Here is a 21,536-nt window from a genome sequence, read left to right on the forward strand (position 1 = left end):
AAAAATGATTATTTTTTTTAACTTCCCATAGGAAGTTATTGTAATGGTGACATTTCTCGACGTTTTAAATTAATCGAAAAATACAACAAATTGAGGATATTTTTAATTTTTATTTTTGAAGTATTGCCAGCTTTTGGGTCGTTTTGCCCCAATGTGACAACGGTGTAATGGCTTACAAATATTAACCATTCCTGTGTGCGCGCCATGTCAGTAATGGAGAAATCACTTTCAATGACAACTATTACTCTTCTAAGAGTAATGACTTGTCAATTCCTTGGAAGATACAAACTTTTAAGCTGACACAGGCAGTGATTGAAGCCAAGATCTCTCAAGCGAGTTGCTGTTCGTAAATTGAGGCAAGTTTTACACGCTTGGCTTGAGAGCCACATTCTTGTCTGTGCGTACCGTTTGACGATGCGGAATTGTTATTGTTTTCAACAAGCATATTGCACTCATGAATTTCTTGCAATTTCCTTCTTTTTAAACTTTAAACGCATTATTTGCAAATAAGTGTTCAATACTTCCCAACGTAGCTTCAGTGGTAAAGTAACTCATTTCGTTTCGTCTGCGGAAGAACGGAATTGACTTTAAAACCATTTAACCACAGATTTTCTTTGTAAAAGGAATTTGAAAGGTCAAATCTGAGAAAAACATAAAATTCATTTTAAACAAATCATGTAAGTTGTGACTTAAGGAAACCTTACAAGTCTATCGGGACAAATTGGATGATCACTGTTACTATAGACTTAGGAAATGCCACTAACTATCTTAATTATGGTGATGCTGAAGTTCGTGAGAACTAGGCCCTCACGCAACAAACTTCTATATCTACCTCGGTCTCCAGTGGAGCACTCCAAGTTAGTTGAAGCCACTTTACAACTACATCACTGTCCTGTAGGCGTGGATTCAAAGACTTTCCGGCACAGAGCATTAGTTTCCATGTGCTCTATGTCACCCAGGCATCGCAGTCTATACATCGCATTGCTATCCAGTCCTCGTTTTATCTTCTCTTCAACTCATCTTCTTTGCATACGCGACATTAGATCACGCGAAATTTTATTATTTATTTATTTTATTTATTTTTAGATTTAACACTGGTGTTGTTTTCTGTGTTCATAGCGAGACAAAGTCCTTATAACTACCTTAAAGTTACATCCGTTGATGGTGAGGTTTTGACTAAGTCTTTGGAATTGTAGGGCCTTTCTTGATTGCTGCATTTACTTTTTATGCTGAGTTCTTCCGATTATATCATTGACATCAGTAAATACCAGTTATTGGACAGGTTTTTGAAAGATAGTGCCTCTTGAGTTGATTTGAGAGCTCTGCACAATCGCAGGTTTCAAATTGGTTCCAACCTTAATGGAGCAACACGAATACTCAATGGTCATCTTGCACAAACGGATAAGTTTTCCAGGGATGGCAAAACTAGACATGGCTCTATACAGCTCGTTCCTTTAGATGATGCCATATGGGGCCTTGAAATCTATGAAGAGATGATGGGTGTCCATTTGATGTTCTTGGGTTTTTTCCAGGATCTGCAGCCTTCCCTGTCTAAAATAAAACTTATAAGAATCAGGTTGTTGACGATTTTTAGACGTTCACAAATTACGGCATGGAAGATTTGATAAGTGATGTTAAGTACACTGATACCTCTATAATTGGTGTTATTTAGATGGTTCCCTTTTTATCAGTTTCGGGCAAACAATACTGGGTTTCCTTTTTTAAGGACATGCTTTTTGTCAACCATATCTTAGACATAAGTTGGTGTATGCTTCAAATCAAATTATCTCCAGCTGCTTTGAAAAGCTGTACGTTCAAGCCATCTGCTCCAGTGGCTTTGTTAGACTTCAGCTTAGATATGGGAATACTTACTTCGTCTTAGTCTGAAAGATGGGATTGTTGGCTTTCGTCGTCTGTATTGAATTTTGCCCTACAGCATTATTTATTTCGTCGTCACCGTTATACAGGCTGCAGAAGCCCGTCCTTATTCTTAGCATTAAATGCGGTTCTACTACTTTAAAATTTCCATTTTGTGTCAAAGTTTGGATTTTCTCTATTGGAAAAACCTTTATTTATAAGAACAAGACGGTTGTAATTTTTCTCCATCAAATAAACGTTACCAAAATCAATAAAACCTTCAAGAAGGTATTTAACGAAATTATTGTTTTCGAAGATAAAGGAAAAATATTTATCATACCTAAGAAAATCTATTATTATTTTCATCGAACTTACCATCTTGTTATAATTCACTAACTCAACAAATTCTCGAATTTCCAGTTGGGTAAATGACTAAGAGTATAATATCTATAAGCAGGTTGAAATGGTTGCCTTAATAAAATTGATTTATGTTAGGATTTTGTGCTTTGTATTCGAATGTATACATACATGCCCCATTATCCAGAATTAACTCCTTCATGTTTTTCAAAGGAAATAAAAGTTTTCTTTTTCTATAGTTTATCTGAGGTGTACGTTGTTCAATGTTCATGAAGTTTTTATGTTTTTCCTAATACAATATTGTACATATGATTTTGACAAGGTTATTATATGTATGAACATATTGAAATGTGTTTTTGAATTCAGATCTGGTTGAGAAAAAAATGTGGTAAGACAATAATTTTGTTAAAGAAAGTTCAAAGTATAGCATTAACAGGTTTTAGCATTTTTGGAATTCCAAGTTAGTCGTTTATTTAAGGTCAACAGTATTCAAAAGAAAAAACGTACCAAGAATACCAGTGTTTTCAGAACATTTGTAATAGTCTTTTTAAAACAATTTTAGATTCCTTGATAAGCAAAAATAAGAACAGCTTTCAGATTAGGGTCAAAATTATATTATTTTTGTTTATAATTTACACCCATCATCCAAAGCATATATAAATACAGTCTTATGCAAAAAAATTGGTGGTTAAAACATTCAACATTCTTGATGTGCGATTAAAAAAGAATTTGTTTTATATAGATCAAAGAAACATTTTAATATTGTGATTTTAACGACCCTAACACAAGTCAGAAAATTTTACGCTAAGATTTGACAATGCAGTTTTGTTTGGTTTGTTAATACTGATTTAAGGAAAAATCATTTTTATTTAAAAAATTATATGTTTTCGGTATATTATATAAATAAAAAAAGAGGCTGTGATGCGACACACACTGATAAATTCCCATTCCGTCTGTCGATTTGTGTTGCTTAAAAGTTTGTAGGTTTTCGTGTTGTGTTAAAAAAGTTGTCCGTGGAATTATTCTTAAAATTTTTTAAATTATCAACAATATTTTTCATATGAAGAAATAGTTTAGTTTGAAAATCTAGTTTTGTTAAATAGATTTTAAGTAGAAAACAATTTTTACCAATTTTAGTAGAATTTCTTTTCATTTTTATTTCGTATAAAACAAATACAAACTGGATAAATGAAAATAATTTGAGAGATATCGATAACCGAACATCAATTTTTAAAAAAATTGCGTACTATTTGTTGCATTTTTATAAAAAAAATTACTGAATGAAATAAAATAAGTTTTAAGCCAATATTTTTAATTTTTGAAAAACTATTTAAGTCGAAAGTAATTTTTTACAAAGTTTAAGTATTGTTTTTTTTTTAGATTTTTAGTTTTTGTAAAAAAAATTTGTTAATTCAATTTTTCTCAAAAATTTATCGAATGGAGAAAGCAATATTTCTTATAACATAAAATAAGTTTGTAGTTTAAAATGTTTGAAAAGATATTTAAGACAAAAATAAATGTTTACCAACTTTGAGTAATTTTTGTTTAGGTTTTTAGTTTTAGTAAAAAAGCTATCAATTCGATTTTTCATTTTACTGAATGTTGAAAAAAATATTTTTAAAAGCAAAAAATAGTTTAAAGCCATTATCTCAAAAAAAAAACCCACGCAATTTTCTTGGGAGCCCTTTCTGCACCTTTCAGCATTATTATGTGTAAAAAAATGTATTTGAAGTCGATATCTCTACTGGTTCTTGAGCTATCTAGGTAAAAACAATGTCGGGAACGTACGGACGTACGCACTTACGAAAGTACATACACACGCACGCACATACATCTTTCTAAAAATCTTTTATTTCGACTCTAGGTACCTTGAAACGTCGAGAAATGTCAACATTTTCAATCAAACAAATCGTTCTCATTAAAATAACTTCCTATTGGAACTTAATAAGGGGGGTATGACGTCTAAGACCCTCATCACCACTGTATTCGCTATTGCTCTGTACTAGGGTATCTATTCAAGATAAAATTGAAAAATACTTGAAGAAAAACAACTCTGAAACAACTTAACCAATTTCAATGAAGTTTTTATATACTTTCAGTAGGTATGAGAATAGGTTTTTATCTATTTTTTATATTCTTAAGTGCTATGGTTAAATTGCATCAACATCGTACACGATGCAACAATCTTACGATAGTATTCAGTTACGGTAAGTATAATGAAGCATTGATTAAGGATATTGGCATTATCATTGCCAACTTACCACGCAGTCATTTCGATAATGCATTCACCAAATCGAAACGCATCTGATTTAATAGACACTGAATTGAACTTGAACTACAATACAATAATGTAGAAATAGCAGCGATTGTTGCTCGCAATGTCTTACTAATAAATGGAGAAAAAAGAACCATTTATGACCCCATCATGCTCGCAATTTTGGCAGGACAAGGTATTTCTTTTTTTTGGATGTGCCAGGTGGAACTGGCAAAACATTCCTTATTTCGCTTAATTCTTGCTAAATTACGATCAAATAATGGTATCGCATTGGCCGTTGCATCTTCTGAGATTGCAGCAAGTTTATTGTATGGAGGCAGAACGGCTCATTCAGTACTTAAACTGCCCCTAAATTTTCAAAATAACCCAGTAGCGGTGTGCAATATAAAACAAATTATGAATGGCCACAGCGCTGAAATAGTTTAAATGTTCCCCTTATATGTTTATATTTAAACACATTGCAAGCGTTAGGAAAATAAGGAAGGATTTAAGAGGAGATACCGCTGCACATTGGTCTCAAAGTTCTGGACATCAAAATGGGAGGGAAAAACAGAATTGGCTAAAGCATTCCACATTCTCGATATGCGATTTAAGAAAGAATCTCTATGCTTGACAGTACGCCCGAAATTGAGCTCAAGGGTAAACTGATGAGCATTCCTGGGAGTGCGAGTATTACGGCTGAATCGTTTAAGGGGTGGAATGCAACTGGCTAATTCGCAAGAACATTGTTTGTAAAAATATCGATAAAACAACGAAAGGCATGAAACATTGCGGCGGTGTTCCAGCGATGAAAATGTTTCGATTATAGTTCTATCGCCTATCATTTTTAAATCGCTTTTTTGTATTCTATCCAAGAGATTTAAACCTGTTTTAAGGGCACCTGCCCAAATATGCAAATAATATTCAAGCTTTGGACAGATGAAGGCTTTGTAATGACTAATAACAAATCTCAAGGCCAAACGATGTGTGTCTGCGGCTCACATTTGGGCACTTCATGTGGCAAACCATCCAGTATGTTTGTATTGGCGAAAGATGGGATCAAAAAAAATATTGCACACTCTGTTGCATTAAGAGATTGATATTGTTTTTTTTGTAGTATACTCATAATTAGCGATATGTTTATAATTTCATTAATTTTTATAAATTAAAAGAAATAGTTTGGTGATTTGTTATTTTAATATTTTGTCACCGTTTACAGTGCTCTGTACCTGTCCCACTTATATATCAAATCCTTAAACATTTACAATAAGTTAGTAATTTAATTCTAGCAAAATGTTCTCTAGAAATTATTTATATGACAAAATAACGTTTGTTTGGTAACCTAGGTCTATTAAAAAACTAATTACCAGGATCTTATTCTACAGACTCATCAGTTAGGTACGATCAATCGATTGCTAAAGCATTTTGGATTATGGTTTTCGTAAGGACTTTATAATGGTTGACCATATTTTCACCTTATACCTTTAAATAAAATTAAGAGTTTTTTATCTTCTCATAACGTCTTACTTCAAGAGCTGAATCACTGCTTGCATACTTTCTTAAACAAAAAATCAGATCTCATTTAAAATATACGGAATAAGAGTGATCTATTTAGTATTTAATATTCCAGAAAACCTCGTTCTCGTTGATTCTCATCAATTGGTGTAAAAAGTCTATGCTAATAAATTTAATATCATTCGAGGACGCATGGTATTGCTCACACCATCCGCTACTGATCATCATTAAACATTAATTAAACTTAAAATGTTAGCCTCACATATAATATTTAAAAAAATTTATACTTTAAAACTTAACTAAATACCTAAGCAGAGCCCCTTCTGTGCTCGCAAATTCTTATCAATGCCATAGCTCGTTTCTCCAAATTGTATATACATAATTATCTTTGAGTTTATAATAAATACCACTAGAATTAAATTTAATATCAAACTCGATTACAATTCCCTATCGTGTGACAAAGAAAAGGTTACCGCCTTTTGTGACAAATTGGAAAGCGATTTTTATGCTAACTTTCACGACCATCGACGACTCTACCCATCCACTTGATATCTTCAAAACAAACTTCGTGAATTGCAGATTCTTAGAAAACATCACTTACTCAACCAGTCACCGGGTGTAGTGCAGCAAACATTTCCCATTCAACGCATTGCTTAAACAATGAAGAATTTGATTCTGTTTAAAAAGAAGGTCTGGTCTTTAAGCGGAAATCTTTTCAACTTCCTGTCCACCTTGTCCGCATTATACACAATTTCTTTTCAAATCGTAAATTTTACGTTTCGGTAGAAAACACCGACTTCACTCTTAAAAATTAAAGTATTACCTCGATTTGAGAATTGAGATCAACCTCTCCAAAGCAAAACTAACAAGTCTCAGAACAGCCTCAAAGAATGGTTGTAAACTCTTATCCCTGATCCTCTCTGACAGTACGGTAGTAAGACCCAAACAAAGCGTGAAATATTTTGAAATACAATTTTTTGAGAGATTTAAATTCAACCAACTTTGGCACGTTACCCTTCGAAAGGCAAATGCTGCCTTTTCTCTCATACGACCCCTTTTGCGAAAAGAGGTCATCTTCAAACCCAAAAAAAACTCTTGGTGTATATACAAGTCATCAATCCTTTTCTTATCAACTGTTTCCCCATATGGTACACAATAAGTCCCACTTAGATGAAGGATGTATAAGGTACAGCCAAGGAGTCACTGTTTAGTAAAATTTTTGTGCTGAGGTTTATTTGGTTCATAAATACAAACATTGGGAAGGTTGTCACAGTCAACGAAGCAATCGGGCGGTGTTAATTGATTTAATACTACACAATTTAAATAACGTACTCAACAGTGGTTTTTTTTTTTAATTTTTCTTATGTAAAAGCCATCGGAGTTGGCATTTTACTTCGTAAGACATATTCTCGTTAAATTGTAGCAAGTCAAAAATCTTTCTATTAAACAGAGCTAAAAAATAATTAAAGTTTCGGATGTCTTCAAAACATATAACAAAGTATACTTTTAAATTAATTAAAAGAGTATCAAACATATTTTACACATACATAGATGGTTAAGTTCAATATTTAAAGATTATAAACATTCAGTTCCAAAACATTATTAAAACTAAAACTTACAATTTGCTTTAAGCTAGGACACTAGATTAGTCTAAGTGCTAACCTTACCAAGTTTTGGTTATCGGCCATTTAAATCAACAAAAAAAAACGCGAACATAAATAATTAAGATAGAATGCCATAAAACCGAAGTATCCATCAAACACTAAATTTGTAAAAAACATTTAATAGTTTTTTTTTTGTTTATTAATGAATTGCCGGTAGATATTTAATTGTTTGTTTTGTTTTAGTCTTCTTTTTTTAATAACTCAATAAACCATTAAGCACCTCTAAAAAACTATCTAAGCAAAGCTCATCAAAATGTTGGTAAGAAAATTGTAGACTGTTGAATATCTATATTAAATACAAAAATTAACATTAAAGTTATGCGTCGCAGCGCGTAGGTAATTATTGTGCGACTATAATTTGTTTGTTCGGTGGTTATTGCGCGTCGCGTTTGTTGTTATGGTAGGTCTTTTATGGAAAGTTAAAATTAATATCGAAAATATTAAGCACTTTAACAGAGACTCATTCATGCTTTAAAAAGTTGACAAACATTAAAAATTTTCACTCGTTACTAGCTTTGATGTATAAGCTATCTCGATACTTTATTTCTCACGAATTACCGAAGTTCTGATAAGATCGACGCTTTAACGAAGACTGTTGAATTGATTGATATTGAGCTAAGATTTTAATACGAAAACAAATTAATTTGTCGGTGTTTTTTAATGGCAATGCCTAATAATTGTGAATAATATTAATTTTTATAGCTACATATGTTTACATCTACACATAAATTCAATGTAAACAAATTTTAAAAAAGTTTCTTGATTCGATGTTCAATACACCGAATGTTGAAGCCATCACAAAACACCTATTAAATGAAACAAATCGATACTATTTTTACTTTGCAAGTGTGCTTTAAGGTCTATAAGACTACTGAACCAATTGAGTTATAAACTGTTGTCTACCGTTTGTATGATTTCTTTGATTAAAATCGGTTCAACTGTTTTTGTATCCTAGGTATTAATTCCGAACACTGTTTTTTTTAGAAAAAATCGAATGCATAAAGAAACTACTATTCCATAACCAAAGTTAAATTTGTTATCACACCAGATAGATCTAATAAAAATGATGTAGATCAAGGTCGAGAAACACATTTTTATAAAAATCGTAGATTTCATAATGCAGTTAATACATTTAACGTGTTCATCAGATAAGGAATACAGGTGCAATAGCTACAACAAGCAATCAATTCTTCAGTTTTTCTATTAGACAGTGACCGATTGTGACACCTATTAACGAGCTTATAGTGATCTTCTTAGAGTTGGCAAGCATCTTGAGAGCATTGAATCAAGTGGATGGCAGATGTTTTTTGTTACCTGACACGTGGTGATGTTGTTCCACCTGGTGTTAGCCTTTTTTAAAGCGTCTTGGTATGCAAGCATTTGCCAAACGTGGTAGGACGGGCTGTACTATACCGTTCCTGGCGGGTTCATCTGCCTAACAGTTATCTGAATGTCTCTATGGACCGGCACCCAGCAAAGGTGAATATAAAAATGTTGTGCCATTTCCATTATCGATAGTTATGGACTGTTATAGAGTTTGTAGAGACAGAGTCCAGAGATTTGATAACGAGCTGAGTATCAGCTTTTGATATACCGTTTGCCTTAAACCAAAACAAGACTTCTTTCATCGCCAAAACTTCCGCCTGGAACAAACTACAATGATTAGGAAGGCGGAATGAGAAACCTAGTTTCAGTCGTTCAGAGTACAAACCTCTACCAACCGCTTCTTTGTTTTGATCCATCTGTATAAAAATGGATTGAATCGTTTTTCAGGAATGATCTATCATCCCAGAAAGGTCTTTAAGGTACAGAGATCTGGAAGTTTCTGTCAAATTGTTGTTGGGGATGGTGAAATCTGTGTGCTTGGAATTGATTCTAAATACCTAACAATTAGGGAGTGGCCAATGTTGTTGTTAGTCCACTGCGACGAAGCTTTAAGGCGAATAGCAGAGCATGCAGCTATTTCTTTGCTAAGTATATAAAGGGGTGTTAGGTTGAGTAAGGTGTCCAGTACGCAGATGAGGTCGTGCAAAGCGATCCGCTTATACGAGTACATAGGCAAGCTGAACGTTGGACTTTGTTTAATTTGTCTCGGTTTATAGCTTTCATTGCCACACCGTACATTAAAATCGGTCTAATTACCTATGTGTTTAGCCAATGCGTGATTCTGGGTTGTAAACCCCGTATGTTACCAATAGCTTTTTTAGAATAAAAGAGAACTACCGTAGCTTTTTTGGCTCTTTCCTGTCCATTGCGTTTCCAATTTAGTTTCTTATCTAAAATAAGTACCAGGTATTAAGACTCGTCTGAGAATTATAATAAGATTCATTTAATAGAGGGGTTGACAAATGGAATTTTTATATTTCCTCAAAAATAAGACTAAATCGGTATTGTGTGAGTTAACACTCAGTCCACACCGATCAGCCCAAAGTATTAGTCTGTATAAGGCATTTGTTAGAAGTTCTTTTAAGGTGTTAATATGCTTTCCTGAAACTACTATAGCTATGTCATTCGCATAGGCAATCACTCTGAAAACTTCCGCATCAAGACCAGTTAGGATTTCATTCAATACTACGTTCCGGAAGAGAGGGGATGGAACACCACCTTGCAGTGTCCCTCTTCTAACGAATCGTCTGCCAGAAGACTTGCCCACTTTTTGAGTTAATTATTCTGCTAGTCAGCACTAAATGAATTAACTCCCCAAGTGAACTATCTACGTTTAGAGATGTGCAGACGTGATTGCAGATGTGTCCACGTTGTAAAAGGCAACTTCGATGTCAGGGAAAGCAACCAAAGTGAACTCTTTATGATGGGGGGAATATTCGATGGAGCGTACTAAGGTGTGTAACGTTGTTTCCACCGATTTAGCTTTACAGTAGGAATGCTGATACGAAGACAGAAGTCAATCAATAAATCTTTCCAAGGTCTTAAGAAGGAATGATGATAGACTTATAGGTCGTAGGTCTTTACGATTGACTTGAGAGCATTACATACTTGAACGTTGCAAATTTCGGTTAGAGAACTACAAGGAAAGTGTGTGTCCAGTAGTAAAACCTGCGATTTATTACTTGAAGCCGTCTGTATCTTTCAAGCAGCTTGGCATCGCTGGATTAGTTGAAAAAATTTTCCGTAACCTGGAGGCTTCAGAATTTTCTTTCCACGGAAAGATCACCATTAGATCGCTAAGACTTCCTTTGATTGCAGTTTCCTCTTATGAGCATAAATGGACAATAAATTCTGCTCAAAAAGCCATATATGCGTTCTTTTTTTTTTAAATACATTCATTTTTAAATCGGATATGAATTAAGGCTGTCAAAATCCATTGAAAAATGCAATTAAATTGCCAGGAAGAAAACCTCGATGACCAATGTTATTTAATAGCTACTATACTAATATTTGAAAAAAAAATGTCTTTAAAGAATAAAACTAATTTAATTTATTTTAAAATAGGTCAAATGTTCTGACGTTTTAGTTTAAGAGATATGACAGCTCAAAAGTAAAGCTATCATTAAATTATTCCTATAAGTTTATCATCACTTTTTCTTTAAACTTTAAAAAAATGGTTGATATCCATTTAAGCGTTACTATTAATACAAGACTTCTGTCTATTCAATTCACTACGGTTGCTTTCCTGGAAGGTGCGTTTAACAACTTGGAAACATCCTTAATCAAATCTGCGCTATCGTAGAGGTTTCGTTTAGGGAGTTTATTCATTAAATACTAATAAATCAAAACTAGAACTTGAGCAAGAAGATTCTTTAGATACTGAAAGATGGTGTTTTATAACCTCTACTTTGAAAAGTGGTGGTAAATGCAAGCCTTGCTAGGTTTGAATGCGGAGGGCTTCAGAGTGATTGCCTATGCGGATGACGTTGCTAGCATCTTAACACATTAAAAGAACTCTTATATAATGCCTTAGACAAAGTAATACTTAAGGTTGAATTGTTGGACTGGCTTCAAACCACACAAAACCGAATTAGTCCTATTTTCTAGGAAATACAAAACTCCATTTGTTAACCCTATTTATATTTAATGTATCCAATTAAAGTTCTCAGACGAGGCTAAGTACCTGGGTCTTATTTTAGATACAAAATAAATTGGAAACGCAATGTTCAAGAAAGCTACTTTAGCACACTTTTCTTGCAAAAAATCTATCGGTGATAAATGGTGCTTACAACCTCAAATTACGAATTGGTAATACCCATAGCTAATGTGACCGATTTTAATGTACGGTATAGCAGTATGGTGGATTGCTTTGGAATAAGCTATAAACCGCCACAAACTGCATATAAGGGGATTGCATCGTGGATACCTTACTCCGCTTAAAATATCTTGCTATACTTAGCAAAAGAATTGCTGCAAACTCTTCTATTCGCCAAAAAGCTTCATCGCATTGTGTTAAGAAAAAAATTGACTACTCCGTAGTCATTTAACATTTAGAATCAATTCCGAAGCGCACTGACTACATAATCCCCCATCTGCAATTCGACAAAAACTTCCAAATCTCTATAACTTCCAAATCTTTCTGAGAAAATATGGCATTTAATGCAGACGAGTATAAACAAGTGAAGGGGTTGGGGAATGTGTGTACTCCAAACGACTGTATTAAAGTCTATCATTCCGCAGCATGTTCCAGGCGGAACTTTTAACGACAAAACAAGTCTTGTCCAGTTGGAAAACGTGATACCAACATTTGATATTCGTATTTTCTCGGATATTCAGACCGCTTTCAAATCTCTGATTCTCGATCATGTGTAACGCAGATCGCAGAACAGTTAGAGAAACAGGAAATTGTAAGGCAGATGAACTCGCCAGAAATAGTTCAGTACAACTTATTTTACTATTTTTGGCGAAACAGCTACATATAAACTATTTATAATGCAAGTCGCTTTGAAGAAAGTGGAATAACATCATCACGTGTCAGGTCACATCTGCCCTCCACTAGAGCGCTCAAGATGCTTGATATCTCTACGCACCTCGCATATAAGCTCAATAATCGGTGTCATAACGGTGCACTGTCTAATAGAGAAGAATAAGAAACAGTTCTTTAACTCCCCTGTACATGCCCTGCTCTAGCTTAAAAACGTAAGACTTACCTAGCAGAATTCTTCTATAACGACCAAACCAATCTGAACCATATAAACATAAGTTTTTCACGTTTCGTAAGGGACTCAAACTGGATTAATTGAGCTTAGAATAAAGCCTCAAGATTCATGAGGTATCACAATGGGTCATTAAACTGGCCTTAGTGTGAGTGGGAACTCTATCTGCGCAGACAGCCTGTTTAACCTAACCTAACTTATTGAGACCTTACTTAAATAAGGTCAAATTCGTTGAATGAAAAAACTAGTCCACAAGGGTGCAAATTACATTCTTGGCTTGAAGTCGAAATACTGAACATCAAAAACAACAAACACAAAAAGGACTTCAAAACTTTCATATAGAAAATACGGTTTGGCCCTATTCATGAAACCAAATTAATATTGCCATGAAATGTTGAACGTAAAATCATAAAAATTAATTAATTATTAGTATGCTTACAGAGTTTATTAGAAACATCATGAATATTTATAACAACGTCAACGTTAATTATAAAAATAACTGACCTCACAAAACTTATAAAAGAAATTCTTTTTCTAAAAACATATTGAAATGGTTCTTTGAACTCTGCGTCCACATGATTTCAAAAACTCGCTGGAAAGGAATGATATTGTAAGTTATTATATTGAAAAAGTGACATATACATAATAAACTTTGCTCCATTGACAATTCTGTCACATCGAATAAAAAATTGCCTCAGTTGTTGTAAAAATATTTGCAATATCAGGCTTATAAATCTTTTGGAAACGAATATACACGAGCCGTTATAGTTGAAGCTTGTTCTTAGGTCTACGTACAACAAAAATGTCTCCTATTTTATACATAGTACCTTCATGACTGTCCCACATAACACAACCATTTTTACCTGAACACAGTGTTCAGGAATAATGGTGCTATTTCGAAAAATGTTGTCTGAACAATATCCTGTATCCTGTATGGAGACACAACGACAGATATCAGTAACAAAAAAGGACATCAGAATATGGCTCAACACGGGGATGCGTGCCAAAATCGAATAAACTTTGGCTCGTGTTCGTTTACACTTAATAACATCAAATCACCCACGATAAGGGTCGTCCGGTTTTGGTATATATTCTGGAGCATAGCGGACGTAAAAAAAAAGAAATAATAGAGCAACATGACTCCTCCATAGTCTCTCTCTCTACTATCATCATCAGAATTCAGGACCACAGGAAAGCCACACTTAATGCTCGAGGTTGTAAGTTTAATACTTGCAAATTGACAGGGCATTTGTGCTGCTGAGGTCGTTTTCGAATGGAAGAGCGTGTTCATTATGGCCGACACGATGGCTCTATGGGGAATTATATAGACAGAGCCGTAGGTAATGTACCTTCAATGTATTCTGTACACTATATACCTATATAATTATAATAATCGTACACCATCTGAGAATTTTTAGAGCTATGTACATCCGTTTATACAAAAATAAATGTAAGAATGCATACATACATACCTACCACCTAACCTAGCACCATATTTTGTATCCTTTTTAGATGGTGTGGTCGAATAAATTAGTGTGATTGTCCTTTTTTTATATATTCGGTTTTTGTTTAAAAAGGAAAAGGTAAAGTGGCCAAAAGTTCTTGGAAATGACTTCCTGTATTGTTGGTTGGGTTTGTGCGATCACGATAGCGGCAAATGTTCAAGATTGCGACAATATAGATAAGATAGGCATTTCCTGCTCTAATTGATTGGCATTGTTTTGGGCAAAATACCACATTCATCAGATAATAATTTATATCTTTAACTTCCTACAGCATTCAGCAAGGTGTAAGGAGCTTTTTTTCTGGAAGTTTCTATAAACCTACTTTGTTCGTGTTATAAGGCTATTATTTTTGCTGAAGAGCATTAAATTTAAATGCAAGTCTTTGAGACTTTTGTCATGAAAAAAAAAGAAGTTATTTTAATTTTCACCCAATGATCAAAAATATAAGAAATGGCTGGGGGCGTCCCACACTGAGAACTTCCCATCCGAACAATACTGTCGATTCGTCTAAAACTTTATTAAAATATTAATAGCAATATTTTATGTGAGATACAAATGTTGAAGTCAATAAATTTCTTCGTTCTCCTTATACTGGAGTTATAAATCTTTTCTTAATATTCGTTAAGGCCATAAGGTGTGGTGAGTTGGTTAATAGAAGAGGCCAGAGTTTCTCAGGTTGCGGATGTAAGTGTTAAAAGAAATTGAACTATAAAAAGAGGAGCAGTCAACTGAGCCAGAGAGAATTTCCTGTAATAAGTTGAGGTTAAACAGACGGACGCGATCACGATAAGCGGGTGAGGTCCAGTAAGGCATCGAATTTAAAAACGAAGAAAAATTGATTTGGAGACCAAACCTGCGACGCATATTCAAGTAATGGTCGGACAAACGTCATTTAAAGCGATCGGGACACGTAAGGGTTATAAAATACTTTGAATCATCTTTTGACAAAACCATATGCAGAGTTGGCCTTGTGAATTATTTCGTCAATGTGAGATATAAATTTCGGTTCATGGTCAAATAAAAGGCCAAGATCCCTTATGATTTCTACTTTATTAAGATATTAAGGATGGCGAACTGTTTGAATGCATTTACGCGAAAAGTCATTGTCTGGTATTTGCTGATATTGAGCTCTAATCAATTTTTTGTGCACCAGGTTGAGAAATTGTTGTAATCTTTTTGGAGGACCTATAGGTCTTCTTGATAAGTTCCAACGATTTTGAAAAATTTTGTATCATATATCGGCGGCGTAAAGGGATATCTGGCAATATTTGAAGACCATTTCATTAATTGTAACGATGAAAAAATAGGGGGCCTAAATGACTACCTTGGGGAACACCAGAATTGGCTAAATAGGATTGAAATGAGCGGATCTAAATCAGACATAATATTTACGATTTTTAAGGAAAAAAGTAATCAGTTTGAGAAACGGCGGTTAAAAACCTAAGGAGGATAATTGTGGTGGTAGAACTTTTTAAAAGGGAGTCCTGTGCTGGATGTTTGGTAAATAAGATCCCGTCTGTCGATTTGTCTTGCTTAAAAGTTTGTCTATATGTATGTACTGGTATCAATTTTTACCAACTTTGCGTACTATTTTTTGTAGATTTTATTTTTTATGATTTTTATATAAAAATTACTTAATATCGTAAACAATATTTTCTGTGAAATAAAATAAGTTTGAAGCCAATATTTTTAATTTTTGAAAAGCTATTTGAGTCGAAAATAAATTTTTAACAAGTTTTAGTATTGTTTTTTTTAGAGTTTTATTTTTTGTACAAAAACTGTCAACTCGATTTTTTTAAAAATTTTATCGAATGTTGAAAATAATATTTCTTGAAATATAAAATTATTTTGAAGCCAATATTTCAAATTTTTGAAAAGATATTTAAGTCGAAAATCATTTTTTACCAACTTTTGTAATTTTTTTTTAGGTTTTTAATTTTTTGTACAAAAACTGTCATTTCGATTTTTTTCAAAATTTTACTGAATGTTGACAACAATATTTTTTGAAAGATTAAAGTAAATTTAAGCCAATGCCTCAAAGTTTTGAAAATATATTAGAGTCGAAAATCAATTTTTACCAACTTTTATACATTTTTTTAGGTTTTTAGTTTTTGTAAAAAAACTGTCAATTCGATTTTTCTAAAAAATTTTCAGACTGTTGAAAACAATATTTCTTATAAGATAAAATAAGTTTAAAGTCTAAATTTTAAGTTTTTGGAAAGATATTTGAATCAAAATTTAATTTTTGCCACCTTTGAGTATTTTTTTTTTAGATTTTTATTTTTTATAAAAAAAACAGTCAATTCGATTTTTCTCAAAATTGTATCAGATGTCAAAAACAATATTCTTCGTTGCACAAAATTGTTTTGGAGATGAAATCATATTATAGTCGTAAAATTTTCGAGGTGACAAATTTTTTTAAATTTTTTTTTTGATTTATAAAAAAAACCGTTCAATGGATTGTTTTTTTAAAAATATACTTCTTTGACATCACGTTACAATATATTATATTAAATTTTATTCAAGTCTCTAGCGTTTTTGGTTCATAAAATATTTTGGGTTAACCAACATTTTTGAGTGCGTGAAGTTAGCCCCCCTTTTTTGATTTTCCAATTTTGGAAAATTTTTCCAGGTTGTTCGCGGTTCGTTCCGCATTGCTCCAATGTTTTTTTGAAAATACCCAAAAATGGGGGTTTAAGAAACCAAAAACTGTTTTTGACCTAGCCCCCTCTTTTTCGAAAATCGTTTTTTTTAAATTGTTCCAAGTTGTTCTAGTTGTTCTGAACATTGTTCCAAATTTTTAGACCTCTATGATCAAAATTATAAAAGTTATGGGCAAAATTTGAAAAAATTCTAGCCCCCCTTTTTCGAAATTCTAACTTTTTTTTATTTTTTTTAGATTCTAAAAAGTGTTCTAACCATTGTTCCAAAAAATGAGAGTCGTTAAATGTATATTTTAAAAGATATTGCCTCCAATTTTTTTTTTTTTCAAAAATGCAATATACATCTCCCAATTTTTTTGTTTTTTTTAAGCCTACATTTTAATAAAACGTGATTAAGCACATGCACAGAAACCAAAACTTGGCTTATAACCTATTATTTACGCTGATGATTGATCTTTCAAAAAAATCTCTATTTTGTAAAAAATATTTTAGCCTCCCCTTTTCAAAAATCAAAAATTAAAAAAGTGTTCCAAGTCAAACCATACTTCTCCCAGCTCGTATCCAAATTTCGTCCAAAACCATAAGCAAATAAAGCTGAAGGCGCACAAAAAAGAAACAAATAATATTTACCCTCCCGAGTGCCCCCCTTCGAAAAATTTTAAAATTTTAAGCCAAAGCTGTATTCTTTCAGCAAAGAACAAAATGTCTTTAAGATTCCGACTCTATGAAATTAAAAATGATTATGCCTACATTCAAACATTCAGACAGTGAAGATTTTGAGGAAGCTTTAGATAACCAAGATGTTAACTGCATCGATGTTGAAGCAAATTATTTGTGCAAAAGTACACCGAAGAAAGGAGTTACAATGGACGGGGAACTGTTTAAATGCGTTTCCCCGAAAAGGTAATAGTCCGGAATATGCTAATATTGAGCTCTTAGTAATTTTTGGTACACCAGGTTGAGAAATTGAGCTAAGTCTTGATGAGTTACAATGATTTTGAAAAATTTCGTATCATGCATCGGCAGCGTAATCCGGCAATATTTGATGACCAGAACATGTCATTCATTGTAACGATAAAGAGAGAGTTGTGGTGGTAGATCTATTTTTTTAAAAGCCGTTCTGTGGTAGAGTGGGCTTTCAAAACTGTTTATGATATAAGAAAGTTTAGCAATTTTTCAATAGTTTATCACCTCCTCTTTCGATTCAATTCTTGTGAATTGGAGTTTTAAGAGATGTTTTCCAAATTTTTCAAAATGAACCTTAAGATAGAATAAATGAAAAATATTGTATAGAGTTGTTCAAAGAAAAATGGCAGGAAGACCATCAGGGTCCGGAATAAACTCAGCCTTTAGTTCAAAAAATTTGTTTCCAATGGCTGATGGAGAAATGTAATCGGGTAAGAGAGAGGTTGAAAGGAGTTGTCGGTGAACATTCATTTTGAGTTCCTGAATGTTGCAATGGCTGATAAGGCATTCTACATTCGCTTAGTACGGCTAAAGAACGAATCTCTGGACTTGAAGTACCACCGAAGTTGGGCTCGATGAGCATTCCTAAAAGCGCTAGTATTACGGTTGAACTGTTCAAGGGGAGTAATGAAGAATAACTAAATTATGGAATAACGGTAAAAAAGCGTGAGACGAAACATTATGATGATGTTCAAGTGACGTAAATGATCCTATGATGGTATTATTATCAATTATTTTAATTCTGTTAAGGTCGGAATTTAATGGGCGTCTCATATTTTGTCGTTGCAGTTCCACATCCGATGAACGGAGCCCTGGGGCACACCATCTTTTATTTCGTGGTTTTCAGACTTGAACCCATCCAATACTACTTGTTTTGAACGACCCAAAATGTATTTAATTACTAATTCTATAAGGCAGGGATTCATGAAAACCGAAAGCACGCATTTTCAATGAGAGGGCATGATACCAAAATAAAATAAAATGCTTTTGAAATATCAAGACGAATAAATCTTACTTTCTCCAAAACGATGTTTGTTTCTCCACTGTTCGGTGAGATGAACGACGAGATCACCAGTGGATCTATTGCTGCGAAAGCCGTACTATCGGTTATTAAAGAGTTTTCGATCTTCGATATAATTTTTTGCTGATAATTAATCAGCGCTTAAATGACCTTGCAAAGAAAGCACGAAAGTGAAATCATTCGGTAATTAAAGGATGAGGGAGATTCGCCTCTTTTGTTGATGGGCTGAACAATTTTTGTTTTCCATCCGTTTTTAAAGCTTAGGGTTTTACTAGCGTAGAAGAACACCTCTTCAGAACAATAACGGTTATACCATCCGGACAAGTGGATTTATGTATGTTGAAATCTTTTAGGACTCTCGCCGCAGTACGAGTGCGAAAAAGATTGGCCTCATAGAATCATTAACGCGATTCATAAAACTCACTGGCAGCGTTGAATTGGGGGCGAAGTGACTAGCAAAAAATTATCTTTCTCAAGAGAGCTAACATATGGTCTTTTGAGTCTGAGGAAGAACCCAAAACTTTGTCCTCACACAGAAGAACCATATTGACCAAGGTAGTTCTCAGAGGTCTAACTGTTGTCGACATTAGTAGAAGGTCGACACTATCTGTGGCAGACTCATCTTTTTTGTAAATATGAATAGTAATCGTTTCATAACCATAATTGGTCGAGCCATTGGTGAGCGCTAGATAAGCAACGTATTCTTTATTGAGTACCAAAATGGCACGTCTATAAAGACCTTTCGATTCCTTCCAGAGGTCTTTATGATTTTTGCAGTTTACCACCTTTGCTTATAAAGGTTATTGGAGGGTCTCCCCTTCACATTTATGGACTTTTGTAAGAGAGGTGTACTTTTAGAAGTTGTGCCACTACTGGTATTAGGTATTCCTTTCTACTCTCGTTACTTCCATCAACAAAAGAACAGGGTACATGGATAACCACGGCTCCTTTCGCTGTGCTGGCCGCAGGAAAAACGGTAACTGTCTCCAGCGCAAGACTACCACCAACTCCAACTCCAAACTGTTCAATCATTAAAACTTGTATTGATATAAGTTAAATCTTATAATAATATCAAATATCGAATAGGCCGAATTGTTCATTCTTTGGTATAGTTAAAACACGAGTTTGTGGCAATACTTCCTTCTATAACAACTAATCTAACCTTATACCTGTTAACTATAAAATGTATCAACCATTGAAAGAAAATAACAAGATGGAATGAAAACCTAATCTTTCTTAACTTAACAGCAATTTATCTTAATGTACTGCATAAACAACTAAATCTCTGCAAAAAAACGCTTAACTTGGTCTATTAACAAAAATCTCTGCTGTAGGTAAACCTGAGTGCAAATAAGCACTCAAGTACTGTATACAATGAAATCCCTGAAAAGCACCACCATCATCATCATCATCACAGACCGGTAAGACCTCATTATAATATACTCTTTTAAGATTGCTTCTAATTAACAATAATCTCAAAACGTTAAAAGGTACCTACCTACTCCTGCGACTTACTACTACGAGTATATAAATTAAGTCTGAAATTATTTACGAAAAGTTTCTGTAGAAGAAAGCTTTATCCTTGGTTCGTATGGCAAATATGGTATGTACGAGTATCTCAAAAAACAACAACCCTTGTCCTTTACTTTTCTTATTCAACATTCAATTCCAAAAACACGAATTGTTTGCAGTTTTGATTGCTTAGATTGCTACGGGTGCATTTCAAGACCTATATACGTGCGCCTGTAAAGTTTCGGATGTAGAATCTTTTGTACTCGCATGGTTGGTGAATACTCGTACCTACTGAATGTCATGGGAGCGTTGAATTTTCGCTTGTTATTATGTTCTGCCTGCATTGAAATAATCTATAGAAATAAAGGTGGATATGGTGGCGGTGGGTGGCGTTTTTCGTTGAAGTTGGACCCGGCCGGAAACACAGCACAAAAGTATGATTATCCTTGCATGCCAATTCACCACCGCCGCTGCTACTGTTGTCATGCTAAAGCTCATTATAAACGTTATGATATGACATTTCCCGATGTTATCCTAGATTGTACGCAGACAAAAGAAAGACACGGCTTTAATCTTATTCACATAACACACCTCTGTCTTGACAATTTCATTGCAGTATTCAGCCTTGCAGCACATCCACATCCGCATTCTATAGAAACTGCATTATTGTTTTTGATGGCAATCCTTTTGAATTTTCTATATTCATCCTCGTAGATAGGTTTATTTGTTGGTATAATTTTAAATCAACACAGATTAGATATGCATTTGAATATTGGATGATTTGAACAGACAGGCTTTTTGTATGGAAGGTATTGAATAGATAGTGGAGCAATTATGCATTAGAAATTTAATGATGCCACAAATAACGAGATATGTGAGCAATTTTCTGCTTGAGAATTTGATTTGTTTAAAATCCCAGATCTATGAAATAAACTACTTTTTATGTGCTGGAAAAAATAGTTAGTAAAGACAACTACAACATTGTTTATTGAAAATATCCTAACGTAATTACAATAAAGTGAGCAAATTAGAAGCAATTTCTGTCAATTTAAAAAAAAATAAATAAATATACAAGAGACATGCAAATTATTTCTCATATACCATAGACTATTAGAAGAAA

General features: G+C 33.6%; 1 protein-coding gene across 3 annotated transcripts in view; it reads right to left on the minus strand.

Annotated features, from left to right (window-relative positions):
• The window catches only part of LOC129952671 (cGMP-specific 3',5'-cyclic phosphodiesterase), a 196,998-nt gene that overhangs the window by 121,157 nt on the left and 54,305 nt on the right, over positions 1–21,536 (minus strand). Inside the window, exon 1 of one of the 3 annotated variants that reach the window (XM_056065435.1) lies at positions 7,651–8,197. The exons of 1 other annotated variant lie outside the window; for it this stretch is intronic. In XM_056065435.1, coding sequence (XP_055921410.1) covers positions 7,651–7,671 — 21 coding nt within the window. In that variant the 5' untranslated portion in view covers positions 7,672–8,197. Of the gene's footprint in view, positions 1–7,602; positions 8,198–21,536 lie in introns of those variants that run through there. One more of the 3 variants, XM_056065445.1, reaches the window with a different exon arrangement.

This window comes from Eupeodes corollae, chromosome 1, assembly GCF_945859685.1.
Source record: "Eupeodes corollae chromosome 1, idEupCoro1.1, whole genome shotgun sequence".
Lineage (NCBI taxonomy): Eukaryota > Metazoa > Arthropoda > Insecta > Diptera > Syrphidae > Eupeodes > Eupeodes corollae.